This window comes from Cavia porcellus, unplaced genomic scaffold (assembly GCF_034190915.1).
Source record: "Cavia porcellus strain 051 isolate PalLab524CR breed Dunkin Hartley unplaced genomic scaffold, mCavPor4.1 scaffold_26, whole genome shotgun sequence".
NCBI classification, from domain to species: Eukaryota; Metazoa; Chordata; class Mammalia; order Rodentia; family Caviidae; genus Cavia; species Cavia porcellus.
This window is the reverse complement of record NW_026947509.1, coordinates 33992990-34019201: the sequence shown is the minus strand read 5'-3', so window position 1 is coordinate 34019201 and position 26212 is coordinate 33992990. Positions and strand designations below refer to the sequence as shown.

Here is a 26212-nt window from a genome sequence, read left to right as displayed (position 1 = left end):
TTTTATTGTTTATTTGTTTTATTTCTGTTTTTAATGGTATTAGAAATTGAACCAAGGGCTTTTAGACTGAGCTACATCCCCACCTCTTTTTGTGTTTTTTATTTTGAGATGTACTTAGTAAGTCACAGAGTTGTCAGGGCTGGGCTTGAACTTGTGATCCTCCTGCCTCATATTCCCTGAATTCTGGGACTTGAGGTTATACAACTCTGCCTGGCTCTTGTGCTTTCTTGATGGTGTTGTTGGAAGCAAGTTTCTAAGTCTGAGAATACCAATTTAACAGATTGCTTTTTGGGAGAGAGAGGGGACAGAGTCTCAGTACCCTGTTTTGGTTGGCCTTGAATTTAGGATTCACTTGCCTCAGTCTTGTAGCTGGTGTTATAGACACGCACCACCATGCCCGTCCTGCTTGTTTTGATGTTATGTGTAAGTGCTCGTTGGCTGTCAGGTCACTAAGACCGAGGACTAGTTTTCTCCTTGGTTTGGCAGTGTCCTTACTTTTGTGCTTTGATCCCTTCAGATCCTGAGTGTAAATGGTCTGAGTAGGCGTCCACCCTTGTTCTTCTGCGTGTGTAGCAACAGTTGTCCCCGCTCCACAGGAAAAGACTACTTTCGTGTTGAATTTTCTGGCCCTTGCCAAAAAGCAGTTGATCATAAATATAGCGGTTTATATTTGGACTCACAGTTCTATCCCATGAATCCCTGTCTTTATGCTCGGACATACAGTTTGGATTACTGAGACTTGAATGTCATTTTTGAACTTGCGAAGCACGAGTCTCTCAGCTGTAATCCTCCTCTGGGGTGTTTTCGTCCTTCTAGGTCTCTTGCATTTTCCTGTGAATTTTAAGATTCACTTGTCAGTATGCATGAGGAGGCCTTGGTAGGGATTGTGTTGACTCTGTAGATCAATTTGGATAGTGCTGCCAACTAAATAATATTCAGTCTTTCAACCTGGGAATATGCAGTGTCTTTCCATTTATTAGATCTTTAATTTCTTTTAGTGGCATTTTATAGTTTTTAGTAAAGAAATTGCACCATTTTGTTAAATTCATTTTTACGTATTTTGTTCTATTTTAATACTATTGATGAATTTTTCTCAAGTAGTTTGTTGTTCACATTTAGGGATGCAGTTCATATTTATATAGTGATCTCGTATGCTGAGACCTTGCGGAACTCGTTTATAAACTAAGAGTTTTTCATGGATACTTAGTTTTCTATATGTAGAAGTTTTACTTCTTTCCTAATCTGCATGCCTTTTATTTCTTTCTCTTACTCAGTTGCTCAGCAAGAGCCTTCAGCACATTGTTGAGTGAACTGTGGGGTTGACTCCTCATCTTGTCAGAGCTTGGGAGGAGCCATCCCTCTTCTCCTGTTAATTGTAACCCTAGCTGTATGGAGGGGGTGGGGATGGTAAATCTCTTCTATTAAGTTGAAAGTATTTCCTTCTGGACCAGTTTTCTATTTCTTTATCATCCATCTAATTGTTCTCTCTGTAGTTGAAAGTTTGTGTATTAAAGTCTACAATTATTATGGTTGAATGCTATAGTTTTTCCTTTAGTTCTGCCAGTTTTTGTTTCCGTGTATTTCGTTGCTCTGTTGTTAGGTGTGTGTGTTTGTAACTGTTTTGTCCAACCCCCTAACATAATGTCCTTTCTTTCTACTGACACCTTTTGACATGACAGTTGTTTCATTTACTATTAGTTTCACCATGTTGGACTGTTTGTGTCACCCTAAGCACTCTTGTTGAAACCTGATTCTTGAGTAAAGGTACTGAAATGTTGCACCTCTGGGGGTCCAAGGTGGTTTCTACTTTACAGAAGGCCACAGAGGGAACTCCCAGCCCTTGTGACACAGTGGGAAGGTCCCACCTCATGGGACCTCCCCACCAGCTGACACCTTGATCTTGAGGTGCTCAGCTCCAGCACTGTGCTAAGAGGGACTGTCATTTATAAGCTGCCCATTCATGCGTTCTGCTGGGGAAGTCTGTATTCTTCTGCTTGGTGAGCTGACAAGTGGACAGAGGCCACTGGACTATTTGAAAACCGTTTTCTGCGCTTGGCCAAGTGCTTTTTCCTTTGAAGGGGCATGCCGCCCTGTCTCAGGCACGCACTTCACCACGCACTTCGCCACTCCTCCTCGGCCTTGATTTCTGTCTGCCCTGGGGGGACTGCTCAGACAATGGGCAACACCAGCCTGAGGCCTGCCCAGGTTTCTTCTGGTGGCTTCTGTGAGGGCTCTGTGCCTGTGCGTGGCCACCTTGGTCCCTAGGGGTAAGGCTGAGAGTTTCAGAGTTCTGTGGACGTCTCCTTCTCTAAGTTTTCCTTTTTACTTTGTTGGCCAGCTCTTCATCTGCTCTGCTGATACCACCATCTCAGACACTACGGAGTTAAATAAATAAATGGTACGGACTGTTTTCGGTGAATACTGAAATGAAATGTTGCTTTTAATAATTTTGCCAAATTTCCTGTTGCATATATGGAGTAGGAGTTTTGCAGAGGTCTGCATTCATGCAGGGACCACTCTAATCTTTTCCTTTTAATGCTGGGGCTGGAGATAAGAGAAGACAATGTCCGAGAGAAGGTTTTGGGAAAACAGCAGCTCTTCTGGCAAGTACAGCAGTGAGGGGGAAAAAAAAGGTAGATTTTAAAGCAGTGCCTATAATCCTAGCACTTGAACGGCTGAGGCAGAAAGACTGTGAGTTCAAGGCAAGCCTGGGTTACATAGCAAAACCCTGTATCAAAAAAACCAAGACAAAGAGAGAGAAAAAAAGAGTCACAGAATAGTCAATAACAGGGCTTAACAGAGGGGTTTAACGAGGACTAGTGCACTGAGCTGCATCCCCAGCTCTTCTTACTTTTAGTTTTGAGACAGGGTCTCACTAAGTCACTAAGTTGCCCAGGCTGAAATTGACCCTGCATCTTCCTGCCTCAGGCTCCCAGAGTGTTGGGATTCAGGGGTGTGCCACTATGTTCAGCAAGTGAGACACACTTCTTAGCTTCCTGTGCAGTTCTGCACTCAGCCCTTCGCCCTTCCCCAGTGCTACTCCCACAGAGTAGGAGTCTGGCCCAGGGCCTTTCTATTTCACAGGGCCATGCTAAGTGCGGGGGAGCCTCAGGCTCCCTCTGGACACACTCTCACGCCCTGATCTATTTTCCTGTGGCACTTGGTTCACCTGCCACGCTGCCTGCTAATTTACCCAGATGGGACTCTCACCTCCCCAAAAGTTAGCAGGTCCCAAGAACAAGGAATGGATCTCAGCTGTCCCTTTCTTAGTACTTGGATGTAATAAAATATATCTGTAAATAATTGTATGAAGGATAAAGGAATGGAAAAAGGAGGAAAAGACAAGTTTTCTTTAAACGTTTGCTGAATATGTGTTAATTTACTCGAGATAACGTGGGGGTTTTAGCAAATGCCAGGACTCATTCTTGTTTTGTTTCGATTCTCCTAGGAAAATGAATATTGGTAAAACACAATCTGGTGCTTTCAGGGAGTAATGGGACAATTAGGTAGAAAAATATCTTAAAGAATAAAATTACTACTAAAAGTTACTACTGAAATAAGAGGTACAACTTGGTTTCTGGCAGAGATGGTGCATGCAGACTCCTCACAGCTTGACCTTACGGCTGACAGCATGAACACGGCACCGCAGACAGACACAAGGGGCCTTTGCAGGGGCTGCAGGGTGCTCTGGACTCATGCATGCGGTGGTGGTTCCCCGGCTTTCTTCATGTGCCTGTGTGCCCTAGACAGGGTACTGTGGGAGTTACCAACTCAGAATGGCCGAAATGCACAGCAAAGGTTATTTCCCAGTAAAACCTGCCCCTCCAACCACAGGACCAGGAAAGGCTGATTTAACCACAGGGACCTCTCGGCCGTAACTGCCCTGTACTGGCCATACACAGCCGGGTGTGAGTGGGACCTAACAGGGTGTTAGTGCCCCACATACCCAGAGCTATCCAAGAAGCGAGCAGTGAGTATCTTCCGTCCTGCGTACCACGTGCAGGCAACACTCTTGTCCCCCCCAGGGTTGGTATTAGCAGATCAACGCTGGCGGATCTTCCGTCCCCTGCACAGCAGAGATGGCTGCCAGTCCCTTGCCTGGGTCATGTGAACAGGACCAGGTGAGGGGCTATGCATGCCCTCTCCCAGCGGAAGTGGGCATGTTGCTGCTGCCCTCCCCCAGGTAGTATCACCAGCAGGGGTCCCATCACCGAGGTAGGGGAAGCTCAAGGCACTCAGATTCCCCTGCTGGGGTGTGATGGGCAGAGCTGAGGGCAGGTCTGATGTTCTGTCCCTCTGCAGCAGCAAGCCTAGAGCCTGCTTTGCTTGTTCTAAATGAAATAATCTACTGAGTGTGTGAGTGTGTGTGTGTGTGTGTGTGTGTGTGTGTGTGTGTGCATGGGAGTGCATGTGTGTGTGAGGCTTGTGTCATTTAATAATAAAATTTTAAATGGACTTAAAAATTCATTTCCTCTCTGGAAATTCTTCAGCAGTTTCTTAAACTAAACATGATCATCCTACAACTCAGTGATTGCATTCCTGGGCATCGATCCCAGAGAAATAAAAACTTATATTGTCACAAAAACCCATACACGAGTTTTCATCACAGCTTTATAATTGCCCCAAACTGGAAACATGCCAGCTGTCTTTCCCTGTGAGTGGTTAAAGGAACTGTGGTACATCCATCCTGTGGAACCATACTCTGCAATAAAAAGGAATGAACTGTGATCTTGTCACAGCTGCACAACTCCCCAAGAAATCATGGTTGGTGAAGAAAACAGTCTCAGAGCCTGTATACTGTCCGACTCCCTTCACTTGTTTTTGAAGTCACATTTGAGAACTGGAGAGCAGATCAGATCTGTGGTCGCCGAGGACTGCAGGAGTCTGGGCAGGAGGGAGTTGGGTGTGATGGGGGTCTTTGAGGTAGTGGTTGTATTCACTGTCTTGATTGTGATGATGTTTTCATAAACCTAAAATAGCATAAAATACACATAAAAATAGACATCCCCAAATGAGAAGTAAGAGTGGAAAACCAAAGTTTGGTTGTATCGCTGTCAATCTAGCATCCTGTTTTTGGTTTTGTTTTGAGTGTTTACTTGTTTTGTGATGGGACTAAACTCAGATCCTTCACATGGCACTACATCTCCAACCCTTTTTAATTTTTTTACTTTTCAGACAGGGACTCATTACATTACTAAGTTGTCTAGGCTGGGCTTGAACTTATCATCCTCCTACCTCAGCCTCCTGGATGCTGGGACTGCTGCCATATGCCACCACACCCAGCTAATCTGTACTGTACCCTGCCATGCCAGAGGCCCGGCTGCCCTGGAGCTGGCCAGGTGTGGCCTGAAACCTCTGCTTCAGTGAGCCAGAATAAAGCTTCCTTCCCTTATGAAATGCCCAGGAGGCATTTCATCACAACAAAAAGCTGGCTCCCGGGGCCCCAAGGCAAATGAGCATTTCTGGGGAGAGGAAAGAGTGCCCAGGGGACCCCACATCAAGAGGCGGAGCACCCTCAGGAGAGGTGGGGTTGGGAGCAAAGGTGGGCATCTTGGGAGTCAAGGCAAGGGAAAGGGAAGACAGGCAAGCTTTAAGCATGACTGAGCTGCCCTGGGCTCTGCCAGTGAGGCTGGCTGGGACGAAGCTGGAACCCAGGTCCTTGGACTTCGTCACAAGTGCTTCTCTTTGTTGTCGCGGTTTTCGAGGACTGACTGGAGCCAAAGCCCAACTGGAGTCAACTCAGGGAGCAGTGGCTAGAGGTGAAGAGTGGAGCTTGAGTGTGTGCCTCTGTGTTCAGGATCTTGGGGTGCAGAGAGGTGAGGGGTGTGCGGGGCAGCCCTGCAAGTGGGGAGGATTGGAGCTCACTTGGAGGGGAGGGTGAGGAGTCATGGATGACAACGTACACATTTTTGGATTCCTCTCTGGAAATTGCCTTCAGAGCCCGAGGCCCATTTTCAACAATGGCAAATCTTCCTCTTTTGAGGGTGGATTTGGTTTTTGGAAACAGTCAAGTCAGTTCAGAGCCAGGGGTGGTAAATCAGGTGGGTGATCAAGTTGGATAATCCTACTTCAAAAAAAAGTATAATTACAAAGCAATAAAACTGATTTTCTTGTGAAGTTCATGAATTGGCGTAGAAAGTGGTTCTTAAAGAATTCCAAAAACTGCTTGAGCTTGGTGGTGAGGTGCACGCTGAACCCCTTGGCCCTGGATGGAGCTGTTGTGTGTGTGGGGAGCTGGGCCCCTGTGAACATGGCCTTGTCGTGTTCTCTTCGCTCCTCGTGTGCTAGTGTGACGCTGCCTGTAGCCGTTGCTTGTGAGGTGACTTAGTGGAATTATAGCCAAGTTTCTATGTGGGAGAATCAAGAGTTTCATACTGTGATTGTTTAAACAGTTCTCCTGCGGTCTCTTCGATGTAATTAGAATTCCTAGGATAGGAGTGTTCCCACAAGCATAACAATACTTTAAATGTGTGTTCAATTATCCTTTTCTATAGTCATAGTTAATCGTTTCTTTTTGAAATACAGTTATTTTGAAAATATTGAATCACTCACATGCACTCAAATGTCTCTGAGGCCTAAGTGGGCACCCACTGAGCGCCCCTCTCCTATCTCCACCTTGCTATTGAGGATGGAGTAAGAGAAAATCAGTTCCCTAGAAGGTCATGTCTATTAGTATTTGGCCAAAAATATCCAGGATAAGGAACATCGATATGTATGAAAGCACAGTCTTACCTCCTGGTAGTTAGCTGTGTTAACGTGACAAATCCACAGCACCCACTGCCATTTAGTGAAAGCTTGCTGTCTACCTTTTATACATGTGCATCATCTCATTTAATCACACTCCTGTTTTACAGAAGAAACTGTCACAGACAAGTGCAGCTGCTGGTCCAAGGTCACGTGGCAGAGAGGGCCCAGCTGGGTTACATTCAGGTCCGCAGTGTAGGCAGCTCTGACCCTCGACTGTGTCTTCGTGTTCTGCACCTCAGAACCATGCCCTTGACAAGCATCGGAGCTGGTCAGAAGCATTCACAGCTTCCCTGTCTCACCCTGAGAAAACAGGGCCAGTGTGACAGCAAGGCACCCTATGGATGAGTGACACAGGTGATAGCCTTCAAGTTGCTTTGAGACGAAGGCCACCATCGCAGGCCAGGTGCGCCCCCCTTTGTCTCTGCACCCCCAGGACTCCTACACACCCTGGAGCCAGCGGTGCCTGTGATGCCCGCCTAGTGCTGTTAATGAGGAAACACCAGAGAAAGCCACAGCCACTTGCCACTCCAGGAAACTCAACACAACTGTCGCATTAATTAAGACATCTTTTTTTTCCTTTCCTTTTTTTTTTTTTTTTTGGTCTCCCATGAGAGAAGGGAAACTACCGGAGCTCATTTAAGCAGGAAGGGGAATCAGTTGAAAGGGTCCTGTGATGTCTCCCAGAGTCCGAGGGCAGGCAAGCCAGGGCTGCCACATAGTCCTCCCTGCCTTTCCCGTTCGTTCCCCATGTATCTGCTCCGTCTCACTTTCTGTCCACAGTGGGACAACTGCTGACTGTGGCCACAGGAACCAGATGCCTTCCCCTGCCCATGTTCTCCCTCTGCCTTCCTCTGGCCCCGTGTGGGTTGTGTGCTGGCTTGGGACAGGGCTATAAGATCAGGCAGCCCAGTAGGTCTGCCCAGCCCTCTTCTCGCCTGCCTACCCTTACGGACAGTGTGAGGCATTGCTTCTCTACTTCATGCGTTTGAAAATGATATCCGGGCAGTGAAATACAAAAAAGTAGATTGTTAGAGGCAAATTTGGTTTGAATCTCACTATCAGTCTCCTCTGAGCCTCACTTTAAAGTGAACGGGGAAACAGCTCTCTTAGGAGGTTGTGGCAGGGCTTAATGTAAGAATTCGTAACCTGGGATCAAGCACCTATGACAGCTAATGACATAGTACCCCTTCGCTTCTTCCTGAGGGGCACTGCTTTAAGGTACATCGTCATGCCAAAAAGATATTTAAGCCGTGTGAGGAGCAAATATTTCCAGCCCTTGAATCATATGCTTTCTTCCCTGTTTCATCTGCCCATGGGAGCAGCCTTTTTGTAATCCAGAGGACTTTGGTTCTAAATCAAAACTGTTCTCTATGGCAGAGCCCTTGGACCATAGCTGGAAGTCCCAAGGCATCACCAGAGTGGGTCCTGCTCTCCAGACAGTGTTAGTGCTGGTGAGAGGACTGTTACATAGGTGACAGCCATTCGTAGCTCTCTCACCAGAGGTGAGAGTTGAAAGAGCCCAATTCAAGATTCCCCTCAGTAAATCAAGAAACTGAATAGACAGGTAGTCGGAGGCCTAGGCTCCATTGACCCTACTCTGGGGATCCTAGGGAACCAGGGCAGCCACTTGTCACAAAGTCCAGTCCAAGAGAAGAATGGCTGTGGAGGTGGGAAAGACACTTATTCTCCATGTGACCATTCTGGGGAGAAAAGCAGCAGTCTAGTGACTGAAAATCTGACTCTGAGGTGCTGTCAACAGTTCTGGGGTTTCACAGCAAGGCCCAGGTACACGCACAGCTGGTGGTCATGGTTGGGCCAGGGTTGGGTTCATCACTGTCTCAGCATGGGCCAAGTGGGGCGTTGTCAGTCCGAAAGTCATTGCAGAGCCAGTCATTGTGGCAGCTGCCTGTAATCTCAGCACTTGGAGGCTGAGGCAGGGCTAGTGCGTGAGTTCAAGGCCAGCTAGGACTATAGAGCAAGACCTTGTCTCAAAAACAGCTTTAAAAAAATTAAAACTTAAAAAAGAAAGTTATTGCCACCAACGGGGTAGTTTGGATTCTCGTCACAGATGTTTATCCATCAGACCCATTGTTCCTAGAATCCCAAGGGACTGCAGGCAGGGCCTGGCTTGGGGCTGGCAAGGTTTTATCCTGCTTTTTGTTACCCACTGGACATCTGCAGGCCCAAGTAAGAGACAGTGTTGTTTGTTTGTTTGTTTATTTGTTTTTAGCAAAAGCAGTCTCTAAGTCCTTCTTACAATTGATATAATTGAAATTTAAAACTGTATCATTGAAGGAAGCAGTCCTTTCAAAGAGAATCGCATCTAGAGGGAAAGATGATGCGTCTACATAATCACTAATTCAGGGTGTCTGGCGGAACTCATTTACCCAGGTCTCTGTTCATGGAGGGAAGCAAGGACGAGAAGGGGTGCAGAGCCAGAGCTGGAAGATGCAAATGCCATCCTGAGGCCTGTAGACGCTGAAACAGGAAAGTGTGCCCGAGGGGCATGCTTCACCCTGGCAGCCAGACGCTAAGGGGCGTGAGAGGAAGGGGAAAGAAGGGAAGCCAGATTGCAGGTGGTGGTGGACTCAGGGCTGCTCCACGATGCGGAGGGACTGGACTGGGGTGGGCTGATGTGTAATAGGGGAGCACTTGAGTTTGGCATCACCTGCACTCCCCCATCTGTGCTTCTTTACTGTGTGTCGGTACTTTATTTGGAAACTCTCCAGAGCAGACAGTAAGTGTGACCATGTTTCTGCTCGAAATCTGAGTATTTAATATGAAAATCAGCCAAGAAGTCATCAGCCTACCTTTTTTAAAAAAAATAATTATACCAATTAAAAAATAAATAAATAAATAAATAAAAAATAATTATACTACCAGCGCTGAATAAGGCAACAGAATTTTGGCCCATAGTGCATATTTAAAGACATATAAGACTAGACTTGGCTTTCCCCATTAGTGAGAGGAAAAAATTTATACTTCTTTCCTGTTTAGAATTACGGAGTCCTGCTCACCTTAGCCACAACAGCATCCCTGGTCATCCTGAAAAATAGCGGAAATTTATTCGGGTGTTTTTAAAAACTGTACTCGTGTTGTTATTCTTTAATTTCAGGTGGAATTTTGTTAAAATGCTGCCTGTGCTGACACAAGCCCCTGACCCCATGGCACCGCAGCTCTGGTGAACACTTTGCAGAACTGCACCAGCCTAGTGAGCCCATTCATGCTGCATGAACATCATCTTCCCACGTCATCCACTTAATAAAAACATTCATTTCCAGAACCCATTTTCCAGGCAGTTCCCTGGCCTCCCAGGGGGAATATTTTGAGGGCTCCCAGCGACCATAGGATGAAAAGACCTGACAGGAAAGCCCTAGAATTCTTGAAGAGCAAGGCCTTTGAAAGACTCATTGTTGTAGAATCTCCCTTTGAAAGGAGACCACTTTATCTTGCTCCTAAACATCTATAAGACAGACACAGCATTTTCTGAAAAGAAGTTCTGGGTAGTGTGGAGGAACAAAGGTATGTAGGTAATCCGGTGTGGGTAGTGTGTAATTTGAAGAATGAGAGTTCCATTTTTATGGTTGCCATAACAATCATACAGTTGTGCAAAAAACGTGTATGGCTTTTATAGAAAGGAGCTGGCACCATTGTGATGATTCTTCTCATATCAGAACAACTGTTTTCAGATCTGAAAAATAGGGGTGGCTTAACCCTTCCACAGTTAGCTCAGCATGCTCCCTGAGAAGGCTCTTGGCACTCCGGGGTTGATGAAATGCATTCAACCCTTGTATTTGCATTTTAGCCTGATAAATGGATGGAGAATTAAGGATGATGACCCTTTCAGCAGCAGGCTCTGAATTCCTGACTTGGGAATTCAAAGGGAGAGAAAAAATATATATGTATATTTATGTATATTGTTCCTCAAATAGAAACCTAGGAGAAATGTCTAGACATAGTTAATTCCTTGACTTTGTGACTTAATTCTGTCCACTAGAATTTAAATCCATTAAATTCTGGCCTTTATCCCATTGTGTTTAGTAGCAGAAAAAGTCATGTTAAGATTTGTTTACAATTTGTTTTATTTTTACAGATTAGCTATGTTACTTCTAGAAATTGTGAGGCAAATTTAAAGTGAAAGTATATGCACACATAGTCATTTTGGCAACTTTTTTCCTACTTTTGTATACCTTTCCAAAAGGAAAGTTCTTGGGAATTGACTTTTCTGAAACATACTAAGAATATCCAATTTGAAGAAACTTGATATCAGAACTCTGTATGTGGATTTTCAAGTTGAGGGTAGAAAGTTGTCAGATTTGGATGTGACACAAAATGAAGTCATTGTCAACTTAGTCAACCATAAAGAAACCTTTTCTTAAAGAGATTTGGAATAATTTTTACTTTAGCTGTAATACTTCCAGAATGTTTAAATCTGAAGGGAAAGTCTAGAAGGATAGATGGGCGGGCGGAAGTACAGAAGGTCTCAGGTTACAATGGCATAGACCTTCTCAGTCTGATTACCTTATTTTAACACCTTTCTTGTAATGGATTTCTGTCCTGTTGAGTTGTAGGGACAGAGAAAGGAGGTGACACTTGGAGTGACAAGAGAAAAGAACAGCAGACTGATTTAACCATCCTTACGTACTGCATGGAGGCCTTTAGTCTAATAACCCAGAGGCCAAGGGTAAATGGTTGTTTTCATGCTTGGGCCTGCTGAATCGTGGACAGCTGCAGTGACTGGTCAGAAGGCATGTGGTCCAGTACTGATAGACCCATCGGGAAACCCCACAGGCCTATCTCTTGAGATTTTGATTCTTTCTGGAATTGGGGGTTTTCATGATAGAATTAAACAAAGTAGATGAGGAAAGACTTTATAGCTAGCTTTCATGCAGAAAAGTGGGGAGACACTGGCATAGTTATTTTAGGTTTTGTGGCTGGCTTGGGGATAAAAGGGATTCTGGTTTCCATGACGTGCGTTGGGGAAGACGAGTTCTATCTTCTATGGTTTGTCTTTGGCCAAAAATAAAAGGTAAGATAAGAGTGAAGAGGGGCTTCTGTTTGTGTGACCTTTATTTTGGGGTATTATTTTCAGAATTCCAGCAGAGTCTATAGCTCTATAATTCTGTGACCTTGGGCAAGTTATTTGATGATCTCTCTGAGCCTCAGTTTCCCCATTTCCAAATCGAGAAAAAAACAATAGCCACCATCATAATTCCATACATTCACAAGGCCATTTCTAGGAAATAGAGGGAAAATATTTTAATGAGAGGAAGATTTTCCATATATTGAAAGCTTTGCTGCGTCTATGCTCTGTGAAGATATTGTACCTTATCTGGTGCTTTTTATGCTTAAACCTAACGATCTGTAATGAGGGGCTTAACCAGAGGAGCATTTCCTGAAAGCTTAGAGCCTCTTCATTTTCTACAGCTTAAAACCTTAGATTGTGTCAGTAGCCTATTTTAAAAGCAGCCCAAATCTGATTTTTCAGACCTGGATCACAGGAAAACTCTACCACCAGAGTAAGAGAAGATAAAGAGGTATTTGGAGACAGTGCTGGCAAATAAGACATGCTGGACCTGGTGGGTGGCACTCGGTGGCCCTCCTTGTTCTCTTTGCACACAAAGCTGTGTTCTGCACACCAGCACTGCCAGACTGAAGTCTTTAGGAAGTAGAAAAACCTTCAGCAGCCACAGTCTTTCTGTCCTGCACACAGACTCTTGGATGTGTAGTTAGTTAGAGCCTTGTGGTGAAGCCTGGCTCCTCTTCATGCCTGCACCTCTGTCCCCTCTTCCTTGGCTCGTTCCAGTCTTCTCACCGTGTCTTCTCATCGCAGCCTGCCTGCCTGTCCTTCTCAGGCCACGTGTACTCAGTACTTGCAGCTTCTCACCCTGTTCTGATGTCTCTTTTCTTTTTCTCCGTAGCACTTCATTTCAGTGTTGCTTACCTTCTGCCTCCACCCCCACTCAAATGTGCATGGGTAGGAACCTTCTTTGTTTTTTTTTTTTTTTTTAATACCAAGGCTCAAACTCACAGCCTCGTGCTTGCCAGGCAGGTGCTTGTACTGTGAGCTTTATCCTAGCCTGGAATCTTGGTTCTTAATGGGTCCTGAACAGAGCAGTAGATTACCACTAAATATTTGTTGGATGAAGGATCTGTAGCCTTCTTTCTCTTGATCTCTGATACCTTCTTCATGTTGATGTTCCATGGATTCTTATAACTTGGATTTGTTCTTGATAGAAGTAAAATTTTATGAAAAGGGCTACAGTGACACCCAGCTGTGAGCCATTTAGGAAAGGGAATGGGCATCTCTCCTGGTTGTCCAGGAGAGATGTTTGAACCACTTCGTGCTATAACAGAGCTAATTTTTTTGTGACCCTGAAGGGCTAAATGATAAAATTTCTCAGTCTTCTGGTGCAATTGAGCCTGTGAAAGTGCTTCCTGCTAGTGAGAGCTAGCTAAAATTGAATTATGCCTGGTGAGGCCGTGAGCTTCTCTCCCATGCACCTTTCCCAGTGCAGACTGATCTATCTCACTGGTTTGGGTTTGGTACATTCAGGAGTAAGATTTGGATGGGAGCAGTCTTCCAGCTCTTGACTCTCATAGGATTGTGGTCTCTGATGTGGATTTACAAGCAAGGTGAAAAGAGAATTCAGTATGTTGGTAATAAGAAGGGAAAATTAAAAAAAAAAAAACTATATAGCTAAAAGAGAAACCAAAAGACAGAAGGATAACCCAGAAAATGTTGCATTTTTCCCCCCAGGGGATAGTGAGGAGCTTGTTAGAAGGATAGAGATGAAATGGGACTTAGCTCTGACTATGCTTTACCTTTTAAGCTATTTGAAGTTATAAGTATTCAACAGTAAAACTAAAAGGAAATAAAAATTGTTAAAATTGAAATAAATGAATGGGCCTATGTTTGTCAAAAGTATCAGCATTTAAAGAATTAATCTTATAACTTTGAACCCTCTAAATACCCTTGGGATGTAATACTCTTAATGATGAAATTCTAAAGAAATCTTACACTCTGCAAACCCACTGTTATTCTTGGAATTTATTGGGGTTGTAATTCTAAAACTGTTTTGAATATTGAGGCCAGAGGGAGCCAGGGTTGACCCTGGGAAAAGGAAGATATGAAATAAAATGAGGAGACTATAGGGGACCCTCTGGTGTTAGATTTTACTTAGCACTGTCAACGTAAATTCAAGACCTTTTTAAACAATTTATTGGGTTGACCCACAAGAAAGTACCAGTTTTTATGCCAAGGTAGACAAATATCAAGCAGTTTCTTTTAATTAAACTCAGTATTTTCTAACTGCCCTCTTTGAAAGGGCTTAGAAGATTTGACATCCCAGGAGTAATGCCTATTTTTGTCTAGTTCCCTATCTTGATTTCTGAATGCCATTCCTGACAGGGAGGACTCTAGCTCCCCAGGGGAATGGGTGGTTAGATGTCAGGTGGGAATTACACCAGGCGAGCTGTGCCGAAGATGTGTAGGGACACAGCACAGGAATCCATCTGCCAAATTCGGACCAGTTTACACATAGAGGTTGGTATCACAGGCCTGTAATTCCAGTTACTCAGAGACTGAGATGGGAGAACGGATCTCAAATGGCAAGTTTGTAAGTTTGAGGCCAGTTGGGCAACTAAATGAGACCCCATCTCAGAACAAAATTTTAAAAGAGCATTGTAACTTGGTGATAGGGTACTTGCCTAGTATATGTGAGGCCCTAGGTTCAACCCCCCAGCATGCCCTACCACCCCACGAAAGAAGTGGCAATGGATTATAAAACATGGACTTAAAAAAAATCAGTGGCCAGAGACTCTGTAATCTACAAGGATATACCAAAAACACAAAAAGCAAGTTGGGGAAGAGGCAAGGCAGGAAAAGATGTTTTTTTTTTTGTTTTTTTTTTTTTTTGAGACTAGGATCTCACTAGGTAGTTTAGGCCAACCTTGAATTTGCTTTGTGGCTCATGCTGGTCTCAAACTTTCAATCCTCCTGTCTCAGTCTCCTGGATACTGGGATAACATGCCTGACTTTTTTTTTTTTGAGACAGGAGCTTGTGATGTAGTTCAAGCTGGCCTTGAACTCACTGTGTAGCCCATGCTAGCCTCGAACTCATGGTGACTGTCTTACTTCAGCCTACTGAATGCTGGAATTACAAGCGCGCACCACCAAGCATGGTATAAAGCACCTTTTAACTGAAGAAAAGAAATGCAGCAAATAAATGCAGAAAGATACACAGGATTCAGAAGGCACCATTTTATAATTTACAAACTTATGATCGATTTGGGCAGAAATCATCAGTAGATGCTGAAAGCACTGGCTAAAAGTTTTTTTGAGGACCAAGTATTCCTATGGTCTCAAAGTCTGCTTCCACAGTGACTGACCGCTTCCCGAAGGTGACGGGAGCTGTCAGGAGCTGACCTGGACAGTGGCCCTGCAGTCCAGAATCTGTGTGAGCCTCCCTGGTAGGCAGCCTGGGTGAGCAGCTCTCCTAAACCCATTCAAGCCTTTCAGCAGAACTTCCGGAAGCAATTGACTTGACCACATTAGTTATTTGTCCCTACATCTCCTACTGACCATCCACAAGAAAGTGCTCCAGTGAACCAGAACATGTGAACATGTGGGTCAATCTGCGAACCAGCTGCCTGCTCTTCCAAAGAAGCTGCGCTCAATTAAGAAATGGGTGGATGCTAACAGATCAGCAAAGTATAGCTACTGAATACAGTGTGCAAACCAATCTGGGCCTAGATCGGGAGGACGGTGAAATGTTGAAGGGACTCTGGGGCATAGTTGAAGACATTTAGGTATAAATGTCCTGGGTGAGGTGGATTCTTTACCTGCTTGGCTGTGGGAATCAGAAGAATGCACGCTCACGTGTGGACACACGATACCTCCTGTTCTCTCATCAGTAGTTCTGATATGGAAAGAAAATAAAGGGGAGGGATGGAGGAAAGAAAGGATAAAGCAATGCAGCTGTGTGGGCCCTTGGTGACTCTTTTTTTTTTTTTCTATTTTATTTTGAAAGTGGTAAAATACAACAGAACAAGACAAAATAAAGCCAACTAAAATCATACAGAACTTCACAGCAGGTTACCGGGATAACAGTAATAGGTATCACAGTATATTTCGTTATCTTTATAATAGTTGTTCTTTCAATCACATATATCAAAATGAGATGAAATACAGAACATTAGAGAACTTATCAAAACAATATTGAATAGAGCAGTACCATTAATCAGAATAGAGCAAAACAGAAATAAAAATATTTGCCTTCAAAGAGATAATAGAAGGAAATCCCCCTTATTTGCTATGGTCAACCTCCCAGGAGGTGCTCAGATTTCTGGTTCCCATTTGCTAACAGCGGGTAGGGTAAGTGGGATGTTTGACTCTAGGCCATGCATCAGTAGGTTCACTATTGCTTAGCAGGGAGGCAGGCTGGTTGTTTGGTTTCACAGTGTCCTAAGTTCCAACATGGCACTGATCTTAGAAGCTGCTGCTGGTTCTTCCCATAGAGGGGCCACAGTCTGCCACACCGCCACTGCTTACCAGGGAAGGGAGGTGCTTGCTTGGCTTCCCAGTGTTCTAAGAACCAACGTGGCGCGGATCTCAGGAGCTGCTGCTGGTTCTCCCCCTGGAAGGGCCGCAGTCTGCCACACCGCCACTGCTTACCAGGGAAGGGAGGTGCTTGCTTGGCTTCCCAGTGTTCTAAGAACCAACATGGTGCGGATCTCAGGAGCTGCTGCTGGTTTTCCCCCTGGAAGGGCCGTAGTCTGCTAGACCGCCACCCCCTTGGTGACTCTTGATGAAGAAGTCTTGTTTGTTTCACTATTCTTCCCTGAAAACTAGACACTTTTCACAGCATGTTACCGCAATCTGCCCCTCGATTTCCATTCAGAATGGAAATCGAGGGGCAGAGAGTGTCTTTGAGCATATTCCCTGTGTTCAGTCCTGGCTTTCCTGGCTTCTACAGGACTAGGCTGGCTTTATGCTGTGGCCTTGGCTTCCACACATAGCAGCAGAGGTTCAGTGATTGGACAGATGGATGGACAGTGCATAGAGGACTCCGTTGCTGTTGACCCTGTCTGAGTCCCATATGGCCATGGTCTTTCAGGAAGTAAAAAGACCTGGTGCCTGCATGCGCTTCCTCTACAATTTTACTGGAGCTGGAGGTGGCTCATCTGGGGACCCATGGTGAAGCATCCCTGGCCAGGTGTAGAGGGACTTCCCAGAACACCATGTATAGCATCACGCATGTCACTTCGTCACAGAGTGGAGGGTGGGAGTGGGGGCTGACAGCAAACGGACCAAGACGGCTTTCTGGTCTTAATAGGTCTTGGCTCTTTTCTATTCTGAAAACTCTGCTTTGTGTCACACTCCTTAGCATCTGTGTGTCACCAAGGGTTGGGGGTAGCTGAGTGTGTGCGTGTGCATGCGTGTGTGTGCATGTTTGCGTGCATGTGTGTATTAAGATATCAGCAGCTGCCATCAGGAACAGTGGAGGAAGATAGGCCTAGCTGTGAGTGACGAGCCCAGCTCACAAAGTCGGCATCTGATCCGCTATCCTGGCCAGGCTCTCCAGGACAGCACTATGGATGGGATCCCCAGGTCTTCGGCCATTTCTTCCTGCTGTGCTGTACGGTTTGCTTGTTTCTCTATAAACTGTGATATTGTCTAATCTAAGAAAGTGTTGGAGTAAAAATTTTACTCTGTGCCCTCATGCAGTTATTTCTTAGAGTTTTTCCATTCCTTTCACCCACTCACCACCATTGACCCAGATCCTGCCCACCAGAATTGCTTGCTAGCAAGGAGACAAACCCACGGACAAAGGAGGACCTCTATAAATTTTATTAATCTGGAATTGGTCCTCAAACCACAGTTTGTAAAACACCATTTTATGAGAAAAGAAGATGGGATAAAGACAGAAAAGGACACCTTTGGAAACAATAACACTGTGGTGTGACCACAGGCTTGCACGCCAGGAGTCATGAGTTCTAATCCTAAATGGATTTCCCAAGGCACAGCGGCAGAGCTGAATGGAAAAGTGCAGCAGAAAGCCCTTGGCCAGCCATTCTTTCATTCATCTCCCTTCTGCATTGCCCTGGTGCAGAAATGGGCCTGTGTCCCAGCCACCATAAGTGACCAGCAACACACAGGGACAGTGCCTGTGCAACTGGAGAGAGGCTGGTCACAAGCATGGGCAGTGCAAGTGGGAAGAGGCTGCTTTCGGTCTATGAGCTGGGAGGGGTCCCTGGGAAAGGCAGCACTGCAGCCAGGCCTGTGAGCACTGGGTGGGTCTCTGACCTTGGAGATGAGTGGGGGACTGGCTCCCAGGTCCAGGTGCAGCTCTGAGGATGCCTCAGAACCTGGAGGATATGGAGAAAAGGCTGGCACTGGGCAGGGCACATTCTGAGAATGTGTGTTCTCACCAGCAGGGTTCCCGGAGTGTTGCTGGAGTGTTTGGACTCTTAAGTTCAATCTCTTTTGTTCAATAAGGAGTCGATGAAGGATTTGACCCTTCTAGTGTTTGAAGATGGTTAACCTGGCAGTGGCCCTGACCTGGGAGAACAGTCCCTGTGCTGTGGCCCAAGTCCAGAGAGGCAAGCCATGACAAAACTGTGAGCAAATGCCCCTCTGGAGACCTGGCATCTCTTGTACCAGCTCCTGGGGAGGGTGGAGATGTGGCTGCCTGGAGGAAGCCGAGGATACAGGCTCAGAGGAAGGGTGAGTGACCAAGGAGTGGGAATTCTTTCCATGCTTTTGATACTTTCTAAGGCTGTTGGCCAGGTCTAAGGGATTTTAAGAGACTTTTCGTTATTCTTTGTGTGTCCTTTTCCTGGACCAAAGGCTGTGTGTAAAGCACATGATCTGAAAAGTTTGCTGTCACTTTAAAAAGTTCTGCTAAGCCCTTCAGTCACGTGCCTTCAGAGCTGAGGTTACATAACGCTGCTCTGGCCTGGGATTCTGCAGCCTCATGAGCTGGAGTGTCATCCTCTCCTCCCCAACCTGGCACTTTGTTTTCTATGGGTCAGGGTTAGCTTCTTTCTAACCGTTGTTGCGGAACTCTTTCAATATTTGGTCTCACAGGTTCTAAGCACTGGCAGGCCAGGCTGCTCCCTGCAGGTTATGAGCCCAGAGCTTTCCAGAAAAAGAGCCAGCAACCTCCCGGGCATGGCAACAGTGTGCAGTAGCCGGCCAGCTAGTGCCCCTGGGGCCCTGGGGCCAGGCTCCTGAGTGCTGAAGCTGGCAGTGCCCAGCCTGTGGCCCATGAACCTGGAGAAGCCCTCCTGCTCCACAGTGCAGTGATGACCACGGATTAGACAGCTGGCTATCAGCGCTGTCACTGGGCCTGTTGGGGTCACTGGGTTCTCCCGGCTTACCCTGGTGTAAGGGCAGGCTCAGAGCCTCATCGGGAGCCCGCTGCCCTCAGCATCTCAAAGCTGGTTCTCCAAGGCATCCCGGGCTGCAGCCTTGGTTCTGTGATGCTGGGGTTCCTCAGAGTGCATATGTATTTATTTTATAGCCTGTGTTTTTTCCAAATGACTTTAGACAGCTAATTAAGTATTAAATAAGGTGCAGTGACTTTCTTAAAATTATAAAATTGGGCAAAAGGATCTTTGAGTAGGAAAATCAGGTATAGCCAGAATAGCTCATGAACCAAACTACAAATAAAGTCTTCTAAAGGCAAGTTACAAAATGCTTTCTTCTGAGTTTCCTAGCAGTCAAGGCAAAGAGAGAAACTTAGGGATAAAATTCGAGTATCAGCAAAATGCAGCCCAGCAGCTCAAGGCGCTCTTTGCACTGTGCACAGCCCCACCCTCCACCCATGCTTGTGGAAGAGCCCCACATGGTTGCCTGCACTCCTGCTGTCATCTACTACCTGCAGCAACAGCACAACCATGGAGGGTTTCTCATGGTGTCTGCTGAGGATAGGCCTGGTGGCAAAGCCCCTTGTAGGTCAGGGCCCCACTGAGACTGTACAGGGTGTCCAGGGTAGGTGTCCAGGGCCGGTCACGTCTTTTCAGACCCTGTGCAAGAGCCTGGCTCTGGAGAGGTGCTCTGTCAGGTGCACAAGGCCAGGCAGGAGCTGTTGGTGCTGGCCTCTGTGGAAAGGCTGTAGTAGTCCTGTCATTAGGGAGCCAGCCCAATACTCGCCACACTTATTTGACTAACCAGGCCTTTATAGCCGGGCATAGTGGTGCATGGCCGGTAATCCCAGCATTCAGGAGGCTGAGGCAGGAGGATCTGTGTGAGTCCAAGGCTCGTCTGGGCTACATAGCAAAACCTTGTCTCAAAAACCTTGTCTGAAAAAAAAAAATGACCTTTTAAAAAAATTTAAAACACTGAGCATGTTAGGAAACACTACTCCAAAATTAGTCAGCAAAATTTCTATTAAAGGCCACATAACACATTTGTTCTTCGGTGCTGTTGGACCCCGACCTTTCATTGTACTAGCCCTTGCACTTCCCCTAAGCTACCTCCCAGGCCCTCGAAGGACATGGTTTAGGCCTCTGTCCCTGTCACAGCTAGGTACTCTTATCATATCAGAGAGGCATGGCTAGATTCCAGTCAAGCTTTATTTATGGATAGAGAAGCTTGAATTTCCTGCAATTTTGTGTGTTATGAAGTAGTTTTCTTTTGATTTTTTTTTTTTTCAACCATTAAACAAATGCAAAAGCTGCCCTTAGGCCACAGGCCATTCAGAATCAGAGGGCAGCTGAGTCTGGGTATGAGCAATAGTCCATCCTCGGTGGGAAGACAGGTCAGGTTCTGATCATCAGACTTGGTGCTTCTGGTTCAAAAGCAAACATAAATGAACAAAATAGTACAGGATGCTGGCCTGAGGGTTTCCTCAGAATTGGCTGTGGGTCCTCTCGGGGAAGCTGGTCTGCCTGGCATGCAGCCAGATCGTCCCAGGCTAGTAGTGTCCTTGTGGGTTATTGGTCATACATTTGTCCATTCATTCCTGTCATTCACTCATTGTATTCACAGAAACCAGCCTCACAGGCCCTCGGAAGCCCTGGTTAACCTCCACGTAAACTGGTAAGCCAGCTGCCGGCTCCTCAGGCTTTGGAGGAGCCTTGTCTGGCATCTGATAGGAGGACCCAGACATTCCCAACAGCCCATCCAACACTAGGTTTGGTTTCCCCAGGACCCATGGCATACTTGGAGTGTATGAGCCATCTGCCCAGGGTGTGCAAGGGTACAAAGAGGAGCAGCAGCATACAAGTCCTTCCTTATGTTGTGAACCAAGTTCAAGGTTTCTGGCAACCTACTGTGGATTTCACCACTACACCTTCGTCCAGCATCCTCTGTCCCAGGCCCAGACACAGCCTGGGAACACTTTCTAAGGCCCTCAATGTTTCTTCCTCTGGCTGTACTTCTTACATCCTCTTTTACACTATGGGACAGAAATTACTACTGGATGTCCTGAGACTCCAGCCTTTGTGTCCCCATGTTGTGTGCAACTCTCCTGGAAATGCTTAGCTTGCCAGGTGTGGTGGTACACACTCAAGAGGCTGGTGCAGGAGGATTGTCGTGGCCCTGTGCACACAGTTTTCACTCAGTTCACAGAGAACAGGCGCCCAAGCCTGTTCACCAAGCCTCACGTTCTGTCCCCCGTTGCTCCCTTTGGGGAAGAGATTACAGCATTCCTCTCTGCTTATAGCACATGTGCCCAGCCACCTTGTTTAATGCTGCTCTGTGCAACACAGGCATTGCTGTGGGTGTCCCTCCGCTAACTCCCTCTTCTGTCTCTCCTAGGAAAGACTGCGTCTTCACTATCGACCCACCCACTGCCCGGGACCTCGATGACGCCCTCTCCTGCCGGCCGCTTGCTGACGGTAGGGTAGACCCTTCCTGCCATCCTGGGGCGGGCGGTCTGTGCACACCCAGGCAGTGTGACAGGCAGGGTTGGGTTTATCTAGTTCCTCAGCTTGCTGTGGCCTCTGAGCCTGCAGCCCTGTTGAAGGTTCAGGTCGTGTTTCTGGGAGGCTTTGGCAAGGGTGGGTATGAGAACCATCTGTTACTCAACCTTCCAGTTTGGGTGGAAGGAATGGTGGAAATGCAGAGGCCTCAAGGCTTCCAGGTGGCCGGGGCCTCAGGGGCCTCCTGCAAGATGGCTCCACACTGGGCCCAGGAGGTTCCTGCAGGCCGCACCCAACAGCACTTGTACCCTCATACCTTGGGAAAGGCAGGCTCCTGGAGTTCTCCGACCATTCTGTGGTGATATTGCTAGGCTGGAAAAAGCAAGATGAGGTCTAGGGTCTTTGACAGCAGAAGTAGGACACAGCGACAGTGCCAGCTGACTCTCAAAGGGAACATGTGAGTGGTGGCCATGCCTGGAACCCCAGAGCCTGAGAAGCTGAGGCAGGAGGATGGCAAGTTTGAACCCAGCCTGGGCACTAAGCAAGACCCTTTCTGAAAATACACAATAAGAACGGATGAGGGTGTAGCTCAGTGAGAAGGCCTGGGGCTGAATCCCCAGTGCTGGGGTGTGGGACGGCGACAGGAAAAGCACGCAGTGTGCAAGGAGGGTAAAGTGCGTCCATCCCTTGTCATGCCCCAGATGTGCCATCTCTGGTCTCCAGCTGTTTCTTGCCCTTCTTTAGCATGAGGTCCATGGCTCTGGTCATTCTTGAAAGCAGCCATGACACTGAGCTGCCGCCGATGGTTTGCTTGCGACAGGTATCTAGCACTTCCGACTCTGCTGGCTGCCAGCCTCCATGCCCACTGCAGGGCACCCAGCCCCCAGGCTGCAGCTCCCTGCCAGGAGAGGTGGTGCTGCTCTGGTGGGAAGCTCAGGGCCGCCTCTAGCCCCGCCCTGCCCATGACTATATTTATCATCATCTTTCCTCTCCTTTAAACTCTGGGCAAGACTAGTCAGCGTCTTAACTTTTCTAAAAAGGAGATAAAGCAGAAGGTGGGAAAGGTTCCCACAGAAATTTTAGAGAAGTTATATATTTTTACAGTTTAAATCAGAGCAGCCCATTTACAAAAGCAAATGCCAGCTCGATTTCCGAGGTCCTGAGGCCCCGTGCTGTGCCAAGGCTCAGGCAGGTGCTCTGTGTGTGGATACCCCCACCCCAGTCCCAGTGTGCACAGGGCCAGGCAGATGGCCCACTGGCTGGGGACTGCCCTTTCCTGCTGGGTCCCAGCTTGGCACTAGTAGTCGGCAGGTGCTTAAAAACAGCTGCTGCTGAGGCATGGGGACTGCTCTGAGTTCGAGGCCAACCTGGGTTACAGGGTGAGTAGAAGGCCATCCTAAACTACATAGCAAGACCCTGTTTCAGAAAAATAAAAGAAAAAAAGCAGCTACTGCATCCGTGCTCTGCTGGCCTGGACCAGGGGTGGCACCTGTCCTGTACCCACTCTAAACGCAGCAGCCTGTGTCTAGGGCGCAGGCTGCCAGCAAAGATTTCGTGGAAGAAAGGATAAAACAAATAAGGCAGAGAGGTGGATTGAGGGAACTGTCACAGGGATCTGTGTAAAAGTTGTTTGGCTGTTCAGTCAACACGAGAAAAATAATCTAGAAGTGCAAAATGAAAGAAAAGGAGAGGAAGCAGAGGCAGGAGGATGAGTCAGATAAACTGCCGGGGGCCTGGCCTGGAGACTTGGGGCATGGCTGACATGGGGAGCAGACCCTGAGCTGATGCCAAAACTTCAACCCGGAGGGGAAGAAGGAGCCCAGGTCAGAGATGGAAGGCCGGTGGCCGCGCTGGGCTAGGAAGAGCCTATGTGTGTGGATTGGGTGTCTGGTGATGTGTGTGTGCATGAGCACTGCACGTCCTCTTCCAAAGAGGTGGGAAGTAAATAAGCTACGTAGACACGGTCATGTCAACCATATGCTCGGGACCCTACAGAGAAGCTGCCAACGTGCTGATAGTGATTAGATTCATTCCTTCACTCATTCGTCATCCATTCACTTGCTCATTTTTTTTTTTTTTCTGGTTTTGTGGAGGCAGGTTCTTGCTGTGTAGCTTGGGTTGGACTTGAACTCACTTTGTAGCCCTGGCTGGCCTTGAACTCGGCAATCTGCCTGCCTCAGCCTCCTGAGTGCTAAGATTATGTGAGCAGTGATTTTATTAGGCAGATGGGATTGTAAGTGATTTTTCTCCACTCTCCAATTTTTTATAATGTGGTAATAATTGCTTTATAATGAAAAAAATTTGTAATAAAAAAAATTATGAGGTGCCAGAAATCACAGGCTGCCCAGTAGCGCATGGCACCAGGTGATCAGGCACCTTCCATCTCCTGGCTTTTCCTTCATTCCTGGGAGCAGCTGACATCCGTCCGCTTGGCAATATGCAGCCAAAGGACAGGGGGACAGGAGCCAGGGCAGACTCGGAAAAGGCCCGAGATGGTCAGTCAAGTGTTTTTATGGTGGCATTTCTACAGTTGGCCTTTGTGACAGCAGCTTCTGCCAGGGCCATTTATCCAGGGAGATGAAAAGTGAAAAGTCAGTTCCAGATTGGACTGGGGTGAGGTTGGCTCGGCTCGGGTTCTGTTACCAGTTCCTGTCAATTCTTGCTTAGGGGAAAAAATTGTTTAATGTTTCAAAAAGCAAATCATGTTTTCTGGACCTGCTTACTTCTACAGCCATGTTTATTTAGAGAAAATACTGTATTAAAGTTATACTCTGGGCGGTCACATTGAAGTCATCCTCATGGCTGTTCTGTGACTGATCTGATCCTGTTCCTCTAAGTCCTCATTCTCCTTTTCTGTAGTGGGACTGTGCGCTTGAAGGCTCTCAGCTGGTCAGGGCTTTCAGGGCCACTGGAGGCTCAGCTTGGGCAGCGACTCCCTGTCCCTGACCTGACCCTTCCTGACCACACTTGGGAAGAGGACATTCCATGAGCGCTGAGTGACAAGAGCTGTGTCAGTGATACATGAAGGCAGCAGCTCCCACTGCCCACACCTGTGCTTGTCACACTCGCCTGCAGCCATCTCCTGACTGACCCCAATGCCACGGAGTGCAGGGGCCATGGCAGGCACATCGCGCTCTGGCTTTCTCATCACCTCCAAGCATTCACTTGTAAAACATCCAGATTGCACTTGAACTTTCTGCCTTCACAGCAACCTTTGTGCAGTGAGGTTGGGTGGCTCCTGGGGAGTCCTACCTGGACTGATCTGGAATGCTGCCATCCTCCTGTAATTTTCTACCCATTCATCCCATTGGTGCCCATCGGGGCCCTCTGATGTAGTACAGTGTTTTATCTGAGCCCTTCTGACACCAGAGAGCAGTGCTTGCGTGTCCTCTGAGTCACATCATCTCAACGAGGCAGAGTTTAGGCCAGGGTGGTTCTGTTCAAGTAACAAGAATTATTACTTAGCCCTACTCTCAAAGAGGAAATCGTCAGCCAGGTCAGCCCTGACCTTCATTCAGCTTTCAGCTGACTCAGACTCCCACAGTCCTGCAGGAAACTGGAGCATCTCACTTCTCTCTTCCTCTCCATGGTGTGTGGTCTGCCGTTGAGCATACTGGGGTTTTGCTACCAGGACTTAAGGATGAATGAATGGGAAAGGGGAGTGGCTGCTGCTGGGTTTGGGTTTCCTGTGGGGTGACGAGAGTGTTGTGAGTTAGATGGTTGACAGTTGCACAGTCTTGTGGGTATACTAAATGCCACTGAAGGCGAATGAATGAATGATGACCAGACAAGGAGAAATAAATGGACAAATCCTAACCTGTTGACCTAGGAGACTTTCTGGGAGTTGGAATTTACACCTTGCTCAGTTTAGCAGGCATCTTGGTAGAATGCCAGCTGGAATGCTGACCCGGTCATGTCCCTCTCGTCTCCTCCTGGCCACTTTCATCTCTGATCTGTGAAACCCAGCCAAGGGATGCCTGCCCACACCCCGTCCTCACCAGTAGGAGAAAGGCAGTCCTCCCTCTCCTGGGGAGACCACAGAGCCCGCCCAAGGGCCTTTGGGAAGCACCTCCCACTCAGCTAACACAGGCACCCATTTCCGAGTACACTACCCCATCACCTGCCCCACTGCCTAGCCTTCCTGTCCCCGAGAGGCTGGCAGCTGCTGGGGGCCTAGGCAGCAAGGGACTGGGACCGGCTCTCACAGCGGTGGCCTTGAGGGTTTCCCAGAATCCCTGGCTCTGTGGTTTCCTCTCAGAGGGTGTGCCCCACCTGCCCAGACTGTCACCCTTGGAGCTGAGAAGGAGGTGGGAGCTGGAAGGGCCTGCACCACTGTGTGCCGGTGGAGGCCTAGAATGGCTGTGTTACAGAGCAAGGGCAGAGGCTGACTCCCTGGCCTGCTAAAGGGAAGGAGAGGGGACCATGAGGCCTGGAACTTTTGCCTGAGAATGCTGGGGGCGGACTTCCTGCCCAGCTCTGCTCTCCCCACCAGGAAGGCCACCCCCATGCCAGTCACCCCGAGGTCTTATCTTTCCCCCTGCTCTGCTCCCTCCTCTCTGTGTGCAGATGTAAGTGTGTCCTCTTCTCCAGAGCC

At 47.3% G+C, this 26212-nt stretch overlaps 1 protein-coding gene across 3 annotated transcripts in view; it reads left to right on the top strand.

Annotated features, from left to right (window-relative positions):
• The window catches only part of Dis3l2 (DIS3 like 3'-5' exoribonuclease 2), a 266965-nt gene that overhangs the window by 145562 nt on the left and 95191 nt on the right, over window positions 1–26212 (top strand). For all 3 annotated transcript variants that reach the window (XM_063237106.1, XM_003474416.4, XM_013157595.2), the window contains one exon: window positions 21515–21594. In XM_063237106.1, coding sequence (XP_063093176.1) covers window positions 21515–21594 — 80 coding nt within the window. The remainder of the gene's footprint in view (window positions 1–21514; window positions 21595–26212) is intronic.